At 40.9% G+C, this 24,336-nt stretch overlaps 1 protein-coding gene and 1 long non-coding RNA gene across 3 annotated transcripts; both read left to right on the top strand.

Annotated features, from left to right (window-relative positions):
* Positions 1-11,716: 11,716 nt before the first annotated feature.
* On the top strand, positions 11,717-20,628 carry LOC131224816 (cation/H(+) antiporter 19-like). 2 transcript variants are annotated; one of them, XM_058220219.1, is made up of 4 exons: positions 11,717-11,948; positions 12,074-12,272; positions 12,497-13,498; positions 19,343-20,628. In XM_058220219.1, the coding sequence occupies exons 2-4, from the start codon at positions 12,078-12,080 to the stop codon at positions 20,561-20,563; spliced, it is 2,418 nt and encodes an 805-aa protein (XP_058076202.1). In that variant the 5' UTR covers positions 11,717-11,948; positions 12,074-12,077; the 3' UTR covers positions 20,564-20,628. The 2 variants fall into 2 exon arrangements, with proteins under 2 accessions (XP_058076202.1, XP_058076201.1); XM_058220218.1 differs by having other exon boundaries at positions 12,071-12,272.
* A 285-nt stretch (positions 20,629-20,913) lies between these two features.
* LOC131224817 (uncharacterized) lies at positions 20,914-21,461 on the top strand. The gene is made up of 2 exons (XR_009161188.1): positions 20,914-21,163; positions 21,196-21,461. It is a non-coding gene; the product is annotated as an uncharacterized LOC131224817 (long non-coding RNA).
* The last annotated feature ends 2,875 nt before the right edge of the window (positions 21,462-24,336 follow it).

Here is a 24,336-nt window from a genome sequence, read left to right as displayed (position 1 = left end):
AAGCTCCGTGGATTCGGAGTAGTTATCCTCATCATGTTCATCCCTGCGTCACTGAACCAGAGAATGGGTGTAAGCAAATCAACAAAGGAGGGTGTAGATATCAACTTCCTCATATAATGATAAAGTCCAAATAGGAAATAGTCAAGGTTAGTCAATTACTGGCTCTCCTATATATATATATATATATATATATATATATATATATATATATATATATATATATACACACTTCCAATTCTAGTCTTTAATTGTGTAATGTTTTATATATATACCGTCTATTCATTTTGCAATATCATTTTAGGGTATGATCCCAAATATTACTTTACCATATCAATAGCCCTAATCTCTGCAGTGCTTAATTTGTTGTAGCATCCCTTGGAATAGGATTAAGAGGTCCTTGATGGCTCGCCGGTGGGACTGTTTGGCCAACTATGGTTTCAACAACGTTGGCTAGTGATCCCAACCCCAGCCAACTAGCTGATCTTAAACCGCTGTGGGCCCCACCATATTGTATGTGTTTTATTCACGCGGTCCATCCATTTTTCCAGCTCACTTTAGGGCATGAGCCAAAAAATGAGCCAAATCAAAATCTCAAGTTGACCACACCACTGGAAAACAGTGTCGACTGAACGCCCACTGTTAAAAACTTCCTAGGGCCCACTGTAATGTTTATTTGGCATCCGAATTGTTGATAAGGTCGCACAGACCTGGATGAAGGGAAAATACAAATATCAGCTTGATCCAAAATTTCTTAGGCCTTAAAAAAGTTTTCAACGGTAAGCATTCAATCCCTACAGTTTCTTGTGGTGTGGTCCACCAAAGATTTGTATCTGCCTCATTTTTTGGGCTCATGTTCCAAAATAACCTGGCAAAATGGATGGACAACATGGATAAAACACATATATCATAGTGGGGACCACAATGGTTTGACACCAGCTACCAAGCTGGTGTTGGGATTACTAGCCAAAACTCATCCGGTTTTTTAACGAGACTGTGACACTTTGGTGGGAACCATGCCAAGGCCAATACCCAGGTCAGGGCCAACCCTAGTCCATTACCACCCTTTAGGGCCTGTTTGGGCGGTGGGATTAGACGGGATTAGATGGGATGGGATTCATCTGGTTTCATGCCAATTCCACTCCACGTTTGGGAAGAAATAGAAAAGCTTGGAATTACATTAAATGGAATTGCATTGGATCCTGTGCTAATATCACTCAATGCTAGCAAGTTGTGTAGGTCCTACCATAATGTGTGAGCTATATCTACACCGTCCACCCATTTATCGAGATTATTTTAGAGCATGGGCCAAAAAATCAGGTAAATCTAAGGCTCAAGTGGACTCCACCATAGAAAGCAATGGGGATTGAATGCTTACCGTTAAAAACTTCTTTGGGGCCACATAAGTTTTGGATCTACCTCATTTTTAGGCCCATGCCATAAAATGAGGTTACAAAACAAATGAACGGTTTAGATAACACATGTATGTTATTCTCAATAATTTCAAATGATGATGGGTATATCCATTCAATGTACCACTGTATTATCAACAAAGCATGGCATTAATATTATCCCATGGCAACAGGGGACAATCCCTGCCATGGGTAATAATTATGTTTTTTCTAATCCCATCCCAAATAATCCCTTCTAATCCCACTGCCCAAACAGGCCCTTAGGGATTAAGGGCCTGTTTGGCCGGGCAAATTCCATGGTATTACGAGAGATGGGATTGCAATATCCCACCCGTCCATCCCGCGTCCTTGTTTGGGTTGGGGTATATCCCCCGGTACGGTACAGTCCCATGGGATCAACTGAGGGAGAGTCTTCAGGTGAGGGATTCTAATCCACGCCAATACGTTCTAGCACGCTTACGTGTCAGGGTTTCTAATCCACGTGCGCGTGGGGAACCGACCATCAACACAGCATACGTGAGAGATATGGGAACGTGTGAGAGATCTGAGTTTTCCATTTGATAGTCTATAATACTTGGATCTTCTGGCTTGAAAATAAGGCCATTTCATAGGTCAGGTGGGCCACAGCATATAAAACAATTGGTTAATTTTAAGAAAAGTTAGAACCGTCAATTTTGTTGTAATATAATCTAAACCACATGACGAGTTCCCAATCAGATAGAAAGACATCTTCTATAATTGCACGTGCATATTCGTGTAGATGGGAATCCACATGCGTGTTTAATGAGCAGACCATCATTCGCGTGAGTCATCCCAATCTGGACTATGTGCTGCCCCCTTAGAACTTGTTGCAACACTACCTACATCCCCTGGACGTCCCAATCAGACCGTCGGTTAGGGTCCGGGATTGCTCCATAGGTGGGATTCCCAGCAATCCACTGACACCACCATCATTACCTTAAAATTGATCCCATCCCTCCTCATACCATAGGATTTGCCCGGCCAAACAGGCCCTGAGCAAATTATGAAACTTGGTTAGTAAATGTAAGAAAAAATATGTACCAGTCAAAGAGAGATGTCCCAGTCAAAGTGGAGAATATGTCAGGAATGGAAATATTATACAAAGTCGGCGGTCGTTTGTACATCGTGACTCTTTTATTTATTTATTATTATTATATTATATGCGTTAGACTATAAAAAGATATATGGAACTTGGAGCCTTGACGTGCGGAAATGATCACATGCATCATCTGTACATGAAATTTCACATACAGCTTCTTCTTTACCAGCAATGTATTACGTTAGTAGGAAATCCAATCCTTGCAAAAGGTGGGCCTCAAAATGCAGATCACCTGGCATGAAAATCAGCCTAACCCACCATTTAAGTTGGTCTCACCTGGAAAATAAGTAGTCCCAACGGATGAGTGTATGGATTTGATTTTCAAACAATGTGATCTTCATATGGTACAGCAATTATTTTGCATGGCTATAAATCCATCTTATATTCAGGGGATAGGAAAGGATGTATTGTAAAATTTCACAAACAGTTGTTGCATGTGTTCATTTGTCATATTAAAAACCAGACCGTCTAGGTGGGTCAAACGTGGGTAGCTATTACTAACCAGGCGTGGGCGGTGGGGCAATCCAAGAGATCGGTCTTCCACATGCCATAAGCTAGCAGTGACAAAATAACAGATATTCAAAGGAATCAAATGGATCCTATTTAATAAAATGATATCCAATAACATTAAAGTTAATGAATTTGATAGATCTGGATAGCTTACATTACTCAACTAATATGGGCAACGGAATCTCTTCACACAGTCTTCAGGCACAAAATCCAAGTGCAGTAAAATGGAGAGAGAGAGAGAGAGAGAGAGAGAGAGAGAGAGAGAGAGAGTCATTTGGATGGATGGTGTGTCCATGGGAATCTAATATGATACGACGCCTACACCAGCAACAGGCCTTGAGATGCCAGCTGGTTGGTCCTAAAATACCAGGTAGGTTGTATCTGTTGGATCGGTAAAAGATATTATAGATTTGAAAAAAGTCCAATTTTATAATTTTTTCTATATCTTTTTCCATATTCAAACAATTGAATCATTTAAAATATCCTCAATGATTCAATATTAGCTGAAAACTCTGCACTGATTACGTGCTCCCAAGTATATGCTTGATTGGGATATCAAACAAGTCAATCCCTCTCTTTTCCTAGCTAGACCTTGTTCGATCCTTATCCCATCTGCTTATACTTCTGACTTAAGGATAAATGTGATGAGGTTGATCACCGTCTTCCTCAAGGATAATTACTCCGAATTCATGGAGCTTCTTTGGACTCCTCATGGAGACTTCTCGAATCCACGAGAAAAAAGCAAGGAAAATTGAAAATAAATCTATAAAATTCATAATTTGATTGATGAATGAAAATAAATGATTTCACAACCCTTTAAACAGTGATATTAAGTCATGGGAGAAGTTTCAGAATCAGACTATAAATTAAACTCCTAGAATTTGTAATTTATTTATTATTTATAGACCATCGTGATGTCTACTAGTGCACATAGTTTTCAGCTAAAAATAGTAAGTGTTCTATTTGGCCGAACCAAGATGTTCTCCTAATTATTTTAAACACTTTTCATGTTGGGCGCAACTCCTAAAGCCCAACGGATGAAGAGTTGTACTCAAACTAAAACTTATTATAAATAGTAAAAATAAAAATAAAATACGAATTCCACTGTCAATTTGATGGTATTTTGCAAATTCGGCATGCGCAACCTGACACAGCAAGGTTAGGTGGCTAAAGTAGCTCGTCCTACCCCCAAAATCATATATGGTACGCCGAATAACTCATTTCGGATTACGAGATACACCCGATTTAAGGTTTCGACGGTACAAATCACTTTCACTTGCAATCAGGCCTCTTTTGATCCATCTTGGCCATGAAACTGTCCGCAAGCCGCTCTATATCAACTTCAATCTAACATGGTGATGGGGATTTTCTCCTCATTGTTAGATTCGATGAAATCGAACCAGTTTCGATATCATCGATAATTGTCGGATTTTTCACCGCTGGTTGTTGGACAGTTTTTGTCCTGTTCCGATATCATAAATAGACTTTCGATGATATCGAAGGCTGTCATCGAGAGACCTTCGATGACATCGATAATTGTTAAAAATTTTCATCCTTGGTTGCTGGACAGTTTTGGTCCTGTTTCGATATCATCGAAGGACTGTCGATGATATCAAAGGCTATCATCGAAAGACTGTCGATATCATCGAAGAGTTTCGCCGATGCGATTGCGGAAACGCAGATTATACAGATTTTATTTCTTATTTTGATTCTACCTCTTTCTATTCTTATATAAAGGGATGTATGCGGGATTGAGGTGGATTCCAGGGTATTATAGAGTTTCCTAAAGCTTTGCAAGGGTTTGCTAAAGGGCTTAGAGTTATCAAAGATGTAAGAGAGAAAGAGAGAGAGAGAGAGAGAGAGAGAGAGAGAGATGAGGCTTGTGGAAGGGAGGCTATGCTCGTAGAGGTGATCTACCATATCTCAGCGCTTTCACGTCCTCGTAATCGGTGAGATCTCTCCGTCTTCTTTATTTCTCTTATTGTTTATCTACTCTTCGTAAGTGAAAAAGGTTTGATCCAAACGGTATGTGCTTGTGATTGGTTGTAACGTTCTGTTTTACAGTGGATTGTTAATTTGGACAAGGTCTCGTGGTTTTTACCTCTTTGAGGGTTTTCCACGAAAAAATCCTTGGTGTGGTGTGGTTTATGTTTTGATTTAGTTCATTACTTTATTATTCCATAATTTTGGTTTGTTTCGGGAGGCTAGATCCTAAGGTTTTGTGCAAAGCCCCCAACACATCGGTTTTGCTCTATGCTTTATTATTCCATAATTCTAGTTTGTTTCAGGAGGCTAGATCCTAAGGTTTTGTGCAAGGCCCCCAACACATGAGTTTTACTCTTTTTTTTAATTTCAATATAATTGATCATACACTTGACTATAAGTAACAATAAGAAGCTTATGACAATGTCGGACCATGTATGTAACATATGGTGATTTAGAAATGAAGGTCCACCAGACCACGTTCGATCCTTATCTCATCTTCTTATACTTTCAGTCCAACATGGGTTTTGCTCTCCCTTTTATTTTATTTTTCTATTTTCAATAAAACCAATCATACACTTAATAATAAGAAGGTTATGACAAGGTCAAACGATTTATGTAACATCCAAACATAAGATGAACTTCCATTATTATTATTATTTTTGGTTCGCGTGTTAGTACACACCCATGTCAGTACACACACTCCATGTTAGCCACCCCGGCTGGGGATCCATACCAAGACCTCAACTGTTGAAACGAGGTACCTGCACTCAGTCTGCCAGTTGAGCTATGGATCTGGGTGTGTAGATGAACTTCAATTTTATGGAAAGAAAAGGAAAGTGGAAATCAAAGAATTGGAATACCTCATCCTACGTTATTTTTTATTTTCTATTTTAAAAAAGCTTTGCAAACAAAGTCTAATCTATTATTACTTGTATGAGAAAAAGTTTCAATGCTAGCTTAAGAAAGATTTTAAAAATGTAATATGGGATTTTCATGATTTGATATGTGAAGCATATACCCACTGACTCTGATGTTCTTTAGCCCTGATGGGTCAAATGCTGGCCCATTCGTGGATGGGCCTACTTGGATGCATGGATGGATGATCTGGACCATCTATCTGATGCGCCCTGCAGTGGATGGACAGATGTAACTGAGAGGTTCAAAGATCAGGTAAAATAAATGTCGGGTAGAATGAAACATGCCGGGTGTTTTATAAGCTATCCGGCTATTTCTAATAATGTGTTTCACCCGATGACTGGACGAGTCTGCATTTTGGAAGACAACATCTTAAAGGTCGGACCGACCAAATGGAAAGCGTGAATGCCTGTGGGTTTAGCAAACTTATGTTAATTTCTGTTGCATGCGTTGGAACCAAGCGCCGACACGAGGCTTTGACTTATCGGGAGCTTCGTACCGGAAAATGAAAGCTTGTCATGGATGAAGAAAGATACGTTGAGGCAACAGACGGAGAATTAAATTACGCCTGCTTTAGATGCAGCCCACACATGTTTCAAGCTGGTTAGTGTGTGGTACGTACGAGCAGTGAAAAGTGTGAAGAGGTCGCAGGCGTGCGAATCCCTTTCTATTCACACGCAAGAACGCATGCCAATATGGCACATGCGTGTGAAGAGGTCGCAGTTTCCAGTGTTGTATTTTAAATTATTTTAAAATAATTTAGTGTTTCAAAATATCCATGGGGACAAACCATACCAATAAGTTTTCTCTTTTTCTCAATTTAAATTTATTATATTTAAATAGTTTTTCAAACTCCATATTCCAACATTCAGTAGGCCACTGTTTGGATCTTTCCTGTGTAGTGGTCTCATGCAAAACACGCGGATGGCTTTTTCTTTTCTTTTCCTTTTCTTTTTTCCTTTTTTTTTATTTTAAAAAAAAAAAACTTTATATTTGTTTGGGACGCTATAGGCCACCTGAGAAGTGAACCGTGTAAGCAATGTGCCCAGTCTGATGGACAGCTGGGGTCTTTTAAACATGTTGTAAAAATTATTTTAATAATATATATATATATATATATATATATATATATATATATATATATATATATATATATATATATATATATATATAAGTTTTATTTGAAAAACTCAAGGTTTTAGCGTTATTGGGAATATTCCCATAAAGGAGAGAAGAAAAATCGGTGTTTACATGAGAGGTATGGAGTACTTTATTATTTGCTTAATTGATCCCTAGAGTATCGTACTTGCATATTCCAATGCACGCATATGGGAGAATTCAAGTTGAGCTTTGATTAGCTGTGGAAATGGTTGTTGGGTCACATTGAGTGTAAGGTATAAATTTTTGCGGTGGCCCACTTTTATTATAGTAGTTTATTATTTTTATTTTTTTTATTTTTTTTTCCAGTTAGCTTGTTAGTACACCCCCACTGTCAGTTCACACTTCACTATTAGCCACGGCCCCTCACAAGGGATTCCATACCATGATCTCAATGTTGAAACGAGGTATCTTCACTCAGTCTGCCACTTGAGCTATGGATCAGGGTGTTCGTAAAGAAGGGTTATATGATAAGTGAGGCCCATGTCTTTTTGTAATGCCCACTCAAATGCTTATACTGTTTTCCACCAAATAAACAAAGCTACAAGTGGGTCTACTTGCACCTCTTCATCCCCCTCTCCTCAAAATAAATAAATAAAATTATTATAATAAATAATAATTTGCGACCTAATGAACGAGTTGGAAGGCAAATAAATATCACAGTGGACCCTACAATATGGGTGACATTACCACCTGTGGTGTGGTCTACTTGAGCATTGGATCTGCATATATTTTGCCTTCTAAATTAAAATGGTATAGAAAAATAGATGGACAACGTGGAAATCCATACATCATGATGCGCCCTTCAAAACCCTGCTTGTGTCCAACTTGGTGACCTATGTGGATTTCCCACTAAAGGCTTTCACGGGAGTTCCTAGCTTGGGATGCTAGGTGAGGCCGATAATAATGTTTGTGAGAAATCTACTTCATCCGTATGTTTTTTCATATCATTTTAAGATGAGATACCAAACCAGGTAGACTCAAAACTCAAGGCGAGCATATAAAAGTAAAAACTAGGAAAAGAGTTTCTTACAGTTGAAACCTTCTCGGGCTCCTCCTTGATGTTGATATGCCACCCCAACAGTTTATAAGGTCATTTCCACTCTTTCACTCTCTTTTTTTTAGTTATTTTTTTTTATTTTTTTATTTACACACGCACACACACCACCAGACACTCACACCTTAGTGGGATTCCACAACTTATGGGTACTCGAACCCTCAACCAAGTGTTGAAACTCCTGAGAGTCTACTGCTGGAGTAAGAGCAAGGACCTGTTTATAAGGTCATTCTCACTTGGATGAAGTGAAATCATATAAAACTTAAGCCTATTATAAAACTTTTGTGACCGTACAAAATTTTCATTGGTGGTTATAATTAAATTAAATCACCACTGTTTCTTTTCATGTGTATGCCTTGAGTTTTGGATCACCTGATTTTTAATTTATTATCTTAAAATGATACGAAAAATAGATGGAAAGAGTTTCTAACCAACATTACTATAGGCCCCACTTAGCATTCTATGACATGAACTTCCTTCAGATGAAATCCATGTCCGGTAGAGACGGATGCGGCTTCCTGCTTGAAGTTCCTAAGCTGGTATCCTAGGTATTCCTCAGGAACATTTTAAGACGGAGACCAAAAACCAGGTAGATCCAAAAATAAAGCGGCTGTATAAAAGAAAAAGTTTAGTAAAGATTTTCATACGGTTGAAAGTTTCCTAAGATCCACCTTGATGTTTATATACCATTCGAATCGTTTATAAGATCTTTCACACTGGGATTAAGTGAAAAAACAAAAAACTTAATATGATATGAAACTTTTGTGGCCATGCAAAATTTTCAATGGTGGTTATTAAATCCCTACTGTTTCATCTCGTATGTACCCATGGAGTTTTGGATCCACCTGAATTTTTTGTATCTTGTCTTAAAATGATCCCGGAAAACATATGGAAGCAGAGGATTTCACAAAAACATCAAGCTGGCCGCACCTATCATCCCTCGTCGGAACTTCCTGCGAAAGAAATCGGTGTTCCGTACCCGGGTAGGGGATTGGCTGAGGTGCCACACATCAGCGATACAGCTGTTGTGCGTACGTGCGTGGGAAGCCTGACGGTCCTCGAGCTCCGAGTACGAACGGTCCAAAGAAGATTAAAGTTACATACACCCAAAATGATGTATTTATTACATCCACCGTTCATTCATTTCTCGAGGTACTTCTAGAGCATGAGTTCAGAAATGCTTACAAATAACAGCAGGGATAATGATTTTCACCCTTAGTAAGGCCCAAACTAACGTTTATTTTCCATCCAAATCTATTCATAAGGTCACAAAGACCTGGGTGAAGAGGAAAAAAAATATCACATTGATCCAAATTTCAGTGCCCCCAAAAGAATTTCAATGGTAGACGTTTAATTCCCCACTGCTTTTTGTAGTGTGGTCTACTTGATCTTTAGATCTGTCTCATTTTTAGGTTCAAGACTTATGACGAGCTTACCAAATGGATGGACGGTTTGGATATAACACATACCTCGTGATGTTACCACAGAACTTGGTGACGACAACACACAAGCTATATCGCTGTGTGTACACCAATCAGTCCGCTTCCACCTACTACCCGATCCGCGTCCGGTCCACGGTAGTTCAGTGTCGGCACGTGCAATCCGCGTCCTTGCCTTTGGTTTTTTTTTCAAGCTGTTTGGCCAGGTGGGCTAGCTGGTGTCAAAGTTACGTATGCCCATCATGATGTATCATGATGTATGTGCCTTATTCTCTCTGTCCATCCAGTTTTCCAGCTCATTTTAAAAAATTTTCTAAAAAATTAGGAAAATAAATATGTTAACCACACTATAAGAAACAATGGGTATTAAAGGTTCATCGTTGAACATTTTTTTAGCACCACAAAATTTATAGATAAAGCTGATTTTAGTATTTTCCCTCATTCAGATACATATGACCTTGTCAACGGGTTGGATGGCAAATGGCAAATAAACATTACAGTGTGTAATGGGTTTTAGGGAGTTTTTAATGGCAGACCTTTAATCACTGCTGTTTTCCTAGAGTGTCTAGTTTACTTGCGATTTAGATCGCCTCATTTTTTTTAACTCATGCATGAGATTGAAAAATGGATGGTCTGGCCGGTGGGTGTATCAAACCGCGTCATTTTTTCCTCGTTTCTAATCATTCTTAGCTTATAGTACGGCAGTGGCTTTATCAATAATTTATTGTAAAACTCAGCGAGTTCTGATTACTCCACGGCAGCAGCAATGATGGGGCGGGATATAAATGGACGCGGATGTAACGAGAAGGCCTTTCACACGGAGTTCGTGCCCAAGTATGCTGGGTGGGGTCCACTACCATGTTTGTGGGAAATCTATTACGTTCATCTGTTTGGCGAGCTCATTTTAGAACATGAGATAAAAAAATTTCGAAGGGATGAAAAAATCAAGTGGGCCACACGAGAGGGAACATTGAGAAAGAAATACCTACATTGAAATCTTTCTGGGCTCCACCTTGATGTTTATATGCCATCGAAACCGTCTATAATGTCATTACGACTGGGATTAAGTGAAAATACAAAAAATTTAGCCTGACACAGGGCTTTTATGGTCACGAGAATGTTTCAACGGTTGTCATTAAATTCCCACTGTTTCCTCTCGTATGACTTACTTGAGTTTTTGATCCACTTCGTTTTTGGTATGATAGCCTGAGCTCGAAAAACAGATGACCGGGTTGATTTCCAACAATTACGTGGGTGGGCCCCACCCGTGAAGGAACTTCATGCGAAAGGCTTTCGGCGGGAAATCCGCATCCGCTATAAAAATGAGTCCGGATGCTCTGTTTCTGTCGAAGCAGAAAAGTCGTAGTTGTTACAATATAATCAGACGGTATTTTAACACATTGCATTTGCCACGAGGAATGACGATGTAGGGAAGGAGGAAAGTCCCGCTTGACGCAAACAGAGGGTACGCGGGTTAGATACTGACAGGTTGAGTAGCGAGGGAAGGAGGAAAGTCATGCTTGACGCGCAAAAAAGGGGATGGATTAGTTACCGACAGGTTGAGTAGCCACACTCGCCCCTAAAGTGATGTCACCAAGTTTTATAGGACCCATCATAATGTATGTGTTGAATGATTTAAATACAAAACTTGAGTGAACCCCACCATAAAAAATAGTGGAGAGAGCAACGCCCACCGTTACAAATTTCTAAGGGCTACAAAAGTTTTCAGCCAAGTTAAAATTTGTTTTTTCTCTTATTTCATGTCTGTATTAACTTATAAACAGGTTGAATCTCAGATAAACATCATAGTAGGCGTTTGGAAGGTTTCAACGGTGGATGTCTCTCTCCCCACTGTTTTCTACGGTGGGTCCACTACAGATTTGGATCTGACTCATTCTTTGTTTCATGACTTAAAATGATGTCTCCAAATAGATGGACAGTATAAATACAATACATACATCATGGTGGGCCTCACATAACTTGGTGACGTCACTTCAGTAGCAAGTCTAGCCACTTATCCTGTTAGTATCTAATCCTCGTCCAAACAGAGGATCCTTACTCGCTATAAATATCAATGCGTTGCGAAAGACTCACCAGACACCATCTTATCCCTCGCAGCAGCAAAGGAGAAGAAAAAGAGACGGGAAATTGGAATATTTCCGTCCGTTGCTACCAATAAATCGCCTCTAAATTTTAAATTTAGAGATTGGGTAGATTGGGTTGGAGAAGCCTCTAAAATTAGAGATTGGGGATTCGGGTTGGAGAAGGAGTTGGGCTTCCTTATTAGAGATTGGGGATTTGGTTGGAGAAGGACTTGGCTTCCTTTTGAGCTGTTCAATACATATTGCAGAGAGGTAATAATCGCAAGATTCACTTACAAAATATCCCTCTCTCTCTCACACACACTCTCTCTATTGATGTCTGATTATATGGACTGAATTTTGAGGTTTGATCTTGTGGATTTTGATTGATACAGTAGAAGAATGGCGAGTAACGCCACGAATGTGTGCCCGCCGCCGATGAAGGCGACGTCGAATGGTTCGTGGCAAGGTGACAATCCACTCGATTATTCGCTGCCGTTGGCGATCCTACAGATATGTTTGGTCGTCGTTTTCACCAGGACGTTGGCTTTCTTCCTAAAGCCGCTTAGGCAGCCCAGAGTCATTGCTGAGATTATTGTAACTCTCTCTCTCTCTCTCTCACTCTCTCTCTCTCTCTAAACACTACTTCTCCTCGATTTTATTTATTTATTTATTATTATTATTATTTAAGTCCTTCAATTCCAAGAGTTTTATGTTAAAGGGGAGGACGAATATTCCCTGACTTCATCGGAATCTTTTCATCCTTCTGTTTACATCTCTGAGAGAATTTCAATCTGAATTACGTGAGCTAATGCACGCAGGGCGGGATACTGCTGGGCCCATCAGCGCTAGGCCGCAGCGAGCGGTTCCTACACACGGTCTTCCCGAGCCGCAGTCTGACTGTGCTGGACACCCTCGCCAACATCGGCCTCCTCTTCTTCCTCTTCCTCGTCGGCATCGAGCTCGACATCCACGCAATCCGCCGAACTGGCAAGAAGGCCCTCGGTATCGCTGTCGCCGGCATCACCCTCCCCTTCGTAATGGGCATCGGCACCTCCGTCGTCCTCCGTCGTACCATCTCCAAAGGCGTCAACGCCGGCCCTTTCCTAGTCTTCATGGGCGTTGCCCTCTCCATCACCGCATTCCCCGTCCTTGCCCGCATCCTCGCCGAGCTCAAGCTCCTCACCACCGACGTCGGCCGGATGGCCATGTCCGCCGCCGCTGTAAATGACGTCGCCGCCTGGATCCTCCTCGCCGTCGCCGTCTCCCTCTCGGGCACCCACAGCTCTCCTCTAGTCCCCGTATGGGTGCTCCTCTCCGGCCTCGCGTTCGTCGCTTTCGCCATCTTCGTCATCCGCCCGGCGCTTGGATTCTTAGCACGGCAATCGCCACACGGGGAGCCCGTCAATGAGTTATACATTTGCATAACGCTGTCGGTCGTGCTCGCAGCCGGTTTCGTCACCGACACGATCGGCATCCATGCGCTCTTCGGTGCGTTCATCGTCGGCCTCGTGGTGCCCAAGGACGGTCCGTTTGCTGGCAGTCTGATAGAGAAGATCGAAGATCTTGTTTCGGGCCTCTTCCTGCCGCTCTACTTCGTCTCTAGTGGGCTGAAGACCAACGTAGCTACCATAAGTGGGGCCCAGTCGTGGGGTTTGCTGGCACTCGTCATCTCGACTGCTTGTTTTGGGAAGATCGTTGGGACACTGCTGATTTCGTTGGCATGCAAGATACCGAAACGGGAGGCGTTGGCGCTGGCCTTCCTCATGAATACGAAGGGACTGGTGGAGCTTATCGTCCTCAATATCGGCAAGGACAGAAAAGTAAGTTTCCAACAACTGATTTCATTTTCGGAGGGATTTCACTCCCCTCGCACGTGTTTAAACTTTGCATGCGTGTGGAAGATTCAATCCTCTCATTGGTGGGATCCCATCGTGTAGAATCCCTTAATCTTGAAACTGAAAGACTGATTCGGCTAGAATATGGGCCATACAGTCGGTCGGTTCTTCTTAACCGCCTATCTAAGGAGGATAAGGGGTGTGATCTTCGAGACAAGGCACCTGCAAAGAGGGACTCCCTATGATGAACGGCTTGGATCTCGAAAACTTGCAATTGTGTTCGCTCGAGTTCGATTAGCCGTCAATGGCAACCTTTCCATTTTGATTGGGAAAGTAAAGAAAACGGGAGTAATTAGGGATTTTGTCGGTACCGGCATTGTTGTGTATGGTCAAATTCTTATAATAGACTCCAACTTCCAAATATTCCAAGGTATCCCTCGGGCAAGCCTCGAAAATTTTTTCCATCAAAACACCTCTGTCCTTAATTATTTTTAAATAATAGGAGTTGAAGCCCATAATAGGGTGATCTATCTTATCGGACTGTTTGTCGTGAGGTTCAAAAAGTCTAAATTTAAACAATGTCCACTTCTAACAAATATGGTTAGAACAGGTTCAACAATGGGTGCCATTATCACCATTAATTTTTATCCTGTGACTCACATAAGTTCTCGGTCGTATTAATGTTTGAACATTATCCCTAAAATGACATGACGAAAAGAATTAATGACATGAATTATATATATCAATTTAGGCAGTTGGGCCTCGCCCATACTAAAATTAAGCTTGCATCCGTGTCACTTTCTCATCATTAAATACAAATTAATTTCTTATTTACTGCAAAAAGTAAAACCATCAACTTCCTACCAAACCGAGAGCAAAGGCAATTTTGTCTGCAAAAAACTCATCATGACCCGTAAGAAAGAAGGCTACCTTCGAAATTTCTATTAAAATGTTCGAACTTTGAACGATGCTAGCACGGTCAAAGTCCCGAGTAATGATAATATCCATGCCGGGCACTTTTGCACAACATTTAGGTATATTATATTGTCGCGAGTAGGACACACGTTTCCCTAAAACAGATCACTGATCTGTTATGATCCATCGTAGATGGATTAATACGATAATATTAACCGTCTATGTATGGCCTACAAATAAATGTTTATGAAGAGAAAAAAAAAAAAAAAACAACTGTCCACGCTACTGAAAATGGTCCACTCCTTGGAGAATTTTGACTAAAAGTTTATCCTCTGTGCAGTAAACAAACGAATAGATTGGATCAGGGAAAAATGGGACCCACATATAAGAATTGAAAACGCGTGCATGTATTGACAACATGCAGACGACGTGTATCATATGATCCCCGGTCGAAATGGAGAAACACGTGTTAGTCTCATTTCTTGAGTTATACTCACGCGGGCGGCGCGTGACGCTTGATACGCAGTGACACATGAACAATCCGATTTATGTACACTATTTCGTGGAAATTGGACGTTGGGATATTTTTCATTCCTAACTGTACAGTAAAAATGTCCACTGAACCGATGATCAGAGAATCAGAAAACCTTACTATTTTCATTTACAATAAACCTACACTAGTTCCATGATTTGGACGGTTTAACTTTACTATCTGTATGCCACGCATGTAATTCTAAGTGGCTGCGTATCATTCTGCCAGAGGTTTTCTCATCTTTTGTCTTTGACGACAGCTGGGCAGTGGGTGAGAAGTTTTTTTCTTCTAGTAGATGTAGGACAATGTGTCAATGTCACCCACTATCCATGCGAGAATCTAGCCGTTGTTTGAACCTTTGGTCTTTGCGGGGAGCCTTTTATTTTAGAAGTCATGTTTCACCAGCCGAGGTGTCCAATCGTCGTCCATGGTTAGCCCATCGGATACGGACGTGGATTCGTGCTAAAGTAAACTGTATGGGTCCACCGTGATGTCCGTGTTTTGTCCACACCTCCATCCACTTTTACAGCTCATTTTATCATAGGAAATAATGAGAATGGCCACATGAGTTTTGCATCAAGCTGGTGTTTGTGTTTTGCCTTTATTTATTTATTTACATACACACGCACCGCCGTACACTCAAGCCACAATGGGATTTCACCACCTATGGGTACTTAAACCCTTGACCAGGTGTTGAAACTCTTAAGAGTAAGAGATTTGATGAGAAAAAAACATCTCTTTGGTCCCTAAGAAGGTTTTAGCAAATGTCGTTAAATATATGTCATTCCATGGTATTCTACTTTAGCTTTGGATATGCTTCAATTTTAAGTTCATTTGTTAAAAATAGCTGATAAAATGAATTAACAGGTGAATAAAATGCATACATTATAGTGGCCCCATAGAGCTTATATAGTTTCATGCAACGTAACAAGTTACTTAGTACCTAATCCATGCAATTCGCGTTGCGTGGGTTACGGAAGTGGTTATGCCTTGCATGCTGACTAAATAGACAAACTGTGATGTATGTGTCTTAACCACCCCGTCCACCTGTTTTTCATCATAGGACAGAATTGGGATAACCATGTTCACCTTTAAAACCTTTTTAAGGCCCACTGTAACGTTTATTTGTCATCTAACATGTTCATAAGGTTACACAGACAATAATGAGAGTAAAACACAAATAGTAACTTGATTTAAAAGTCAAGGTCCCAAGAAATTTTCAACCGTAAGTCTTCAATTCCCACTGTTTCGTGTGATGTGGTCCACTTAAGCTTTGTATATGCTTCAATTTTGGGCTTATGGGCTAGAATGAGCTGAAAAAACAGGTGGATGTCATGGATAAGATACATGTATCATGGTGGGCTGCAGAGAGTACTCAGTCGGCAATCCGTGTGCTGGTTCTCCGACCACTGATGGTGGGTGGGTCCACTGGCTGATGGACAGCTCCCCACTACCGGTCGATTGCGACTTCTTTTTACGTCCGATCTAAAAAAAAATTGAAACTAAAGGCTGTGGAAAAAACTACATAGATAACGCGGTTACTTGAAAATGATAGAAGGTTTTGTTTGGTTTCCACAGAAGTTTGACGTTTAAAAAGGGGAGGACTTTATTTATTTATTTATTATTTTTGGCTAATAAAAAAGAAAGGTTGATGAAAGCATCTCCGCAGCTTAAAACAGCTTTCATCTGCCAGCCTCTTTCGGTGTTTAAGGTATAATTTATGAAGGACGCCCACTTTAATCAGACACGTCACAGATTGGGCCGTGGATCTGCACCGTTCATGCAGTGGGTCATGTATATAGGTGTCTCAATACACCTTCTTCCCATCACTTCTCCAATTAAAATTAGACTTATGGCAGCCTTTTTCGTGTGACAAGCCCAAATTATGAATCCTAAGAATTTTAAAATAATTTATTAACTTTTGCTATAGGACTTGTGGACATTTATTGAACGGTTAAAAATGAAAGATATCCAATGGCCCAATTTCAACCAGAAAGTGTCCACGTATCAGATGTTAGGATCGTTCAACTTATCTATATAAGTAGGCTTATTAATTTAGTTCATTTTTCAAGACACAATTTCCATTTTACCGGTGAGGGTCACATCGCATCACATTTTGGAAAAGCGATAGTCACGTGAAAGCAGGGGACAAGACTCTATTATTGTGCAGTGGAAGTTCACATCGACAAAGATATTTTTTTCCCCATTTTACCCATTTATTTCATACTCTAGCAGCCTGTGATCTTGATATACATGCACTCGTAAATTTTACACGTCTGCAGAGGTCATCATAATCCCAAAATCAGATTGTTGAAACAATACAACCCTCTGATCCGTAGACACTTTTTTCCCCTGAAATTGGACCGTTGGATACTTTTCATTCTAACCATCTGGTTATTATCGAGCAATCCGACGGTTATACAATCAAGGAGCTATAAATTTTGGCCTATGATACATCTAAAGTGGGATCGATATTTTTACCGGTTGATTTTTATTTAATTTCCCGACATGTGTAGAATTTTAGTGCCCACGTACAATACACCATTCTCCTGAGTGATCTTAGTTTCTATTTTTGGATTCCTCGAATCAAGTTGTGGACTTCTGTGTTAGTTTTGCACCGCTCCAAAATGGTGGTGACTCTTCAAGCGATCACATGGCCAGATGTCCGGAAATTCAAACCGTCAAAATGGCTGGCCCAAATAGAGAGGAGCAAAACTGAATAATTGCAGTTAGTAGATAATATCAACCATCTGATTTCTCCCGTTGAACTCGGACTAGTCAGTATTTTACTTTTAATTAGACATCTGACTTACATTAATTGAATAGATAAGAAACCTTTATTCCTTTGATTTTACCTCAATCTAGAGTAAGATCCATCATTTAGATGGCTGGGATAGCTGTACGTGATGAGTCACCACCATTTTTAAAATGATGCAGAAGTAACGAAGGAATCTGGAGTCAAACATTCGAAGCCATTGTGAATATTGAAACGTTGAAAAAGTCATCCCAGGCCCTTCGGGAGCTTGAATTTGTAATATAGTGGAATAAAACTTACAACTATACGTAATCATTGAAATTAAGGTGATTATGAAACCTTATAATGCATTGGAATTCAAATCTTTTACTTAGAAGCTTCTATTCAGAGGATATTTAAATTCAATGATATATTTTATAGGATTTAGATTTGATTAACTAAATGGGCCTTTATATCTCAAATATATGTGTGTGTGAGAGAGAGAGAGAGAGAGAGAGAGAGATTTAATGAAATAATTTTAATAATCTTATTAAAATATGTACTTTGCCTAAAAAAGAGTAAATTTCAAGCCTTGATTAGGCCACAGATGCAAATGTTTTCTAACCAGACGTTTAGATATCCAATTTTTGGATGGTTCAAATCATTTTATTGATATAATTTTGGTGTAGTTGGATTCTTAGATTATCTTGGAATATCACTAATGTGGCATGTATCCAGGGAATTAGTAGCCTAAATACAATTTTGTTATATTTGTCACTCTCATATCGAAGGTGGCAAAAAAGGTATTTCTTTTAGACTACGTGGAATAATAACAACTTTTAGATTTCTAAATACACGAAAAGGGTATTTTTAAACTACTTTTGAATCCATTTTCCTTGCCAAAGTAGCTATTTGGATTTAAAATAAAACCATTTACCACCAAATCCAATTCAGGGTGCCAAACCGGGTGTTAGGTGCCTCGGGCCGAGGATAACATCTTGTTATCAGGCCCGAGTATTAGGAGCCTCTGACCGAGGATAACATCTATTAGGCATTGAATTCATATAAATGAGAGCAGAGCAGTTGTTTACGGTTCATTGGTACACTTGTCTTCTACTGGTAAGCAGATGCACCAACCATTCATATGGACCCTTGCACTAAGTGGTTTGTCTCACTTCTTTTTTATTTATTTTTTTATTTAACGGCGGGTCCATCCGTAGGATTTACGAAAGAAATGTCCCGCGTACTTCCCTGACGTTTTAATGACCATGGTTTCCTAAAGTGTGGTTCGAGCTTTTGATTTTCCTCGTTTCTGAGTTCATGTCTTAAAAATATATTTTTTAAAAGGGCGTAGGGTAGGGAGAACTTATAAATATCATGGTGGGGCCCACGTATTTAAACCAGTAATACCAACGTTGTATGGACCCATTTTCGAAACTTAAATCCTGGCGCCTTTCAACCAGGTGTGGTAAGTAATAATTAGGTAAATCTGTGTATTTACCAGGAAAATTAAAAATCAAACAGCCCCTTATAGGAAATTTCTGTCACCTGATTCAATGATCTGACTCACCTGTTGAACTCGGCAATTACACACCAATGACCAAACTCACTGTAATGACCCGACTCACTCGCTCGATCTCTGTTACAGGTTTTGAACGACCAGGCATTTGCTATCTTAGTCCTGATGGCGCTCTTCACCACATTCATCACTACACCGATCGTAACGGTCATATACAAGCCGGCAAGGCGCCACTCCGCTCACAAGCACCGCACCATCCAGCGAAGCAACCCCATCACAGAACTCCGAATCCTAGCCTGCTTCCACAGCACTCGCAACATTCCCACCATGATCAACCTCCTCGAGTCATCTCGTGGGACCAGAAGCCGCGGCCTCATCATCTACGCAATGCACCTCATGAAACTCTCCGAGCGCCCCTCCGCCATCAACATGGTCAACAAAGCCCGCCGCAACGGCCTTCCTTTCTGGAACAAGAAGCGCCCCGATACAGATGACATGGTCGTCGCCTTCAAGGCTTACCAGCAGCTCAGCCACGTCACCATTCGCCCCATGATTGCCATTTCCCACCTCTCCTCTATCCATGAGGACATCTGTACCAGTGCTGAACAGAAGCGAGCTGCCATCATCCTCCTCCCGTTCCACAAGCACCAGCGCCTTGATGGTGCCATGGAGTCCCTCGGCCACAGCTTTCACCAGGTCAACCAGCTTGTTCTTCGCAATGCCCCATGTTCCGTCGGGATCCTCATTGACCGTGGCCTCGGCGGCACAACCCAGATTTCCGCCAGTGATGTCTCGTTCACCGCAGTCGCCCTCTTCTTCGGCGGCCGTGATGACCGTGAGGCCCTTGCCTATGGGGCCCGAATCGCCGAGCACCCAGGGATCCAGCTCACCGTCCTTAGGTTCGTGGCTGTGGCTGGGAAGTCTCTGATGGGCAGCAACGGCGAGAACATCGGGATTAGCATGGAAGCGGACGAGAGGACGGCAGATGATGAGTGCATTGCCGAGTTTCTGAGTAAGACAGCCGTAGACAACGAATCGATATCTTTTGAGGAGAAAGAAGTTGGAAGTACTGAAGACATTGTAACTGTTGTGAAGACGATGAACCGGTGCAATCTCTGCCTGGCGGGACGGATGCCGCCGGTCGATCCCCTAATAGACGGGACCGACTGCCCAGAGCTAGGTCCTGTCGGGTGCTTCCTTGCGTCGTCGGAGTTCTCTACAAGGGCATCGGTGTTGGTGCTTCAGCAATACGACCCCACAGCAAACCTTTTGCCGCCGGTGGAAGAGGTGGCGGAAATGCACGACGTGCCGGATACGCCTGCAACCCCGAGTGACAAGGGGTTTGAATAGTGAGTGTGCATTACTTAAATCTGATTGTTGACGGTGGGTCAGATATCCGGCGACCGGTGCAATCACCGTGCTAAGGCGCCAAGTGCCGAGTTGAAGCTCCTGCGAAAGAAGTTCCTGCGCAAGGATACTGAGTGGGGCCCACTGCGATGTTTGTGAGAAAGCCACTCCGTCCATCCGTTTTTGAGCTTATTTTGGGACCCGTTACAAAAAACTTTAGTGTATCCAAAACTGAAATGGGCCACACGAGAGGAAACAATGGGGATTTAATGACCACAATGGGGATTTAATGACCACCGTTGAAGCATTTATACAGCCACAAAAGTTTTATTTCGGTCTAAGTTTTCGGTGTTTTCACTTCATCACAGTGAAAATGACCTTATAAACGGTTTGGATGGAATATGAACATAAGGTGGAGCCTAGGAAGGTTTCAACGGTAGGAATTCCTTTCTCCGCTGTTTCATCTTGTTTGGCCCACTTCAGCTTTGGATCCTCCTCTTTTTTGGTTTCATATATTCAATTGAGCTCGAAAAACAGATGGACGGGTTGGATTTCTCATAAACATCACGGTGGACCCCACCTTGCATCCGAAAGGCTGCTGCTGTTGAAGTCGGGTCTCATTATTGTTTTTGAAGTTGGTAGATGGGGTCTCATTATTGGTGTGGTGGTGCTGTTGTTGTTGGACATTTACGTGTGAGTATAATGTACATAATGACAACATGAACGGTTCAGCTGGGGTAGGTAGCGTCATGTTTTAATGGTATGGAGTTGAGTGGACCCCACCAGTCACTACTACCTCTCATATTCGGAGTTGACCCCAACCTCTGTATAATATCCACTCCATCCATCCTTGGTGTGAACTCATGTTACTAACAGTTTGATTGAACGCCCACCGTTGATACTTCGTTGGGGCCAACAGAAGTCTGATACTAAGCTGATATTTGTTTTTTCCTTTCATCTTCGTTTAAAAGACCTTAAGAATGGGTTGGATGGCATATTGATATCATTGTCAGCCTCAAGAAGGTTTCAATGGTGGGTGTTTTCTTGTGCCGTGGCGCACCTGAGTCTTGTATATTCGCCGTCTTTTTAACTTATATATAATCAAATATGACACTTGTTTGTTGCAATAAGTACCATTTGATGTTTTTCTTATCAACCATTAATCCATAAATGTCTAAATATCTTATAGTCAGCTGACTAAAATAAGCATGTCATGGTGCATCGTAACATCAACAAATAATTCAAATGATTTAAGGGATCGTTTTATAGCTTGTATTTGCTATGAATTAGAATTTAAATCATAATTATTATGGAATTCATGTGACGGATGATCCTCATTTTATTTGACATAGATAGTAACAGAGTAAAAAATTTAAGTTTGGCATATGGAGCAAAACTATGTGAAATCCATCCCAACCATTCGCTGTGTCACTCTATTTTGGCTGTAAAGCCCAAAAGTTAGTCTAGTTCATGATTAAAGTAAACCATACAGTTAGAAACAATATATGGAGCACCACTTGTCCTCCAAACTGATTCCCTTCATGTGGCTCACTTGAATCACGGATGAGCTTGACTTTTTATCCTAAGGCTTAAATTTTAGCCTGGCATCCAACAATCGAAGTGAATTTCATATAACTTTCACTGTAGGCTTTGAAATCATCAAGGATGGGGATTCCTCTCTAAACTTTTTCCATTGGTGTGCTCACGAATCAAGTTGATTTTTGGGCTCTACATCTAAAACAAGATGATGTAGCTGATAATCAAGTTGGATTCACTTAAACATCATAATAAAGCCCACTAATTCTTAAAGTGGATGTGAGGGGATTTTTCATCCAGAAATCAACTTACCTGAAAGACATACACACTTAAAAAATTCTCAGTGATGTTTACATGAAATCCACCGCGATCACCACTATCACTCTATTTTGACTGTAAAGCCTAAAAACAGCTTGCAACACTCATCCTCCAAACTGTTTCCCTTCATGTGACCCACCCGAATCGTGGATGGGCCTAATTTTTTCTGGACACCTAAATTTTAGCTTGCCATCCGACGACCATGGTGAGCCATGAAAAAAAAAAGTAAAAAATCAAGGGTGGGCATCCCTCTTCCAACTATTTCACTTTGTATGGTCCACTTGAATAATGGATTGGGCTGATTTTGGGCCTTATTGCTAAAATGGGGTGATTTATTTGATGCTCGGGTTAGATTTCACTTAAACATCACAGTAGGACCCACTAATTCTGAAAGTTGAATTGCGATAATTTCATGCTTAAATCACCACAAGCATATTGTTGATGTCTTAAATCTGGTGATGTATTTGATGCTCGGGTTAGATTTCACTTAAACATCACAATAGGACCCACTAATTCTTAAAGTTGAATCGCGATAATTTCATGCTAAAATCACCACAAGCATATTGTTGATGCCATCAACAGACCGCTCGATGCCATCGAGCAAATGTTGATACCATCGACAGATACTTGATGCCATCAGAAAAATTCAAAAAATTCATATTTTGTCGTTGTAACATTTTGGTATTTTACTCATTGCTATTGAAAGTATTCAATGACATCGATAGATCATCAATGTCATTGAAGTCTCTTCGAAGGTGCCATTGAACACGCACATAAAATTACGTAAGTACGGGATTTATTTTCTATTCCAATTGTGATATTATATGATGCTATATATATTGGATATAATCACGATTTGTGACGCAGGGGAGGACGTGAGGTCGAGCACCGTCTTCCTCAAGAGGATAACTATTCCGAATCCACGGAACTTCTCTGGACTCCTCACAGAGACTTCTCGAATCCACGAGGAAAGAAAGCAGAAAATAGAAATAAATTCTAATAAATTTGAAATTGATTGATGAATCATTAAAATCGAGTTTACAACCCTTTAAATAAGGGTATCAAGCAATGGGAAAGAAATCATAATCAAACTACAACTCAAACTCCTAGAATCCGCGACTTACTATAAATAGTAAACTTACTATTTATAGACGGTCGTGATGTCTACTAGTGCGCAAGGTTTTCGGCCAAAAATAGTAAGTGTCCTATTTGGCTTCACCAAACCGTTCCCCTAATTATTCTAAGCTCTTTTCACGTTGGGCGCAACTCCTAAAGCCCAACGGATGAAGAGTTACAATCAAACTAAAACTTACTATTTATAGTAAAAACGAAATTAAAACAGGAAACGACCGTCGATCCAGAGGTATTTTGCAATTCCGGGCTGCGCAAACCGGCGTAGCAGGGATGGTTGGCTAAAGTAGCTCGTTCTACCCCAAAATCAAATATTTTACGTCATCTAACTCCAAACGGATTGCGATATACGCCCGATCTAAGGTCCGATGGTCCGGATCACTTCGGTCGTCGACCAGGCCTTTCTGATCCATCTTGGCCATGAAACTGTCCGCGACCCGCTCTACATCAGTCCCCTCCACTTCAAAAGAACTCGTCCTCGAGTTCTCATCATGCGCTGGTTCATGATACTCGAACAAGTCCGCGACGTTAAAAGTCCGTGAGATCGCCATGTCATCTGGAAGATCAACAACATAAGCGTTGTCATTGATCTTTCGGATGATTGGTACCGGTCCAATCTTTTTATTCTTCAACTTGTTGTACGTTCCGGTCGGAAATCGTTCTTTGCGCAGATGGACCATTACTTGGTCACCCACTTCGAACACTTTTTGTCGCCGATGTTTGTCGGCTTGCTCCTTGTATTTTTCGTTCGAGGCATGTAACTTGGTTTGTACTTCCGCATGAATGCCCAT

The sequence above is a fragment of the Magnolia sinica genome, chromosome 14 (assembly GCF_029962835.1).
Source record: "Magnolia sinica isolate HGM2019 chromosome 14, MsV1, whole genome shotgun sequence".
NCBI classification, from domain to species: Eukaryota; Viridiplantae; Streptophyta; class Magnoliopsida; order Magnoliales; family Magnoliaceae; genus Magnolia; species Magnolia sinica.
Note: the sequence above shows the minus strand (reverse complement) of the source record. Positions and strands in the feature narration are given on the sequence as shown.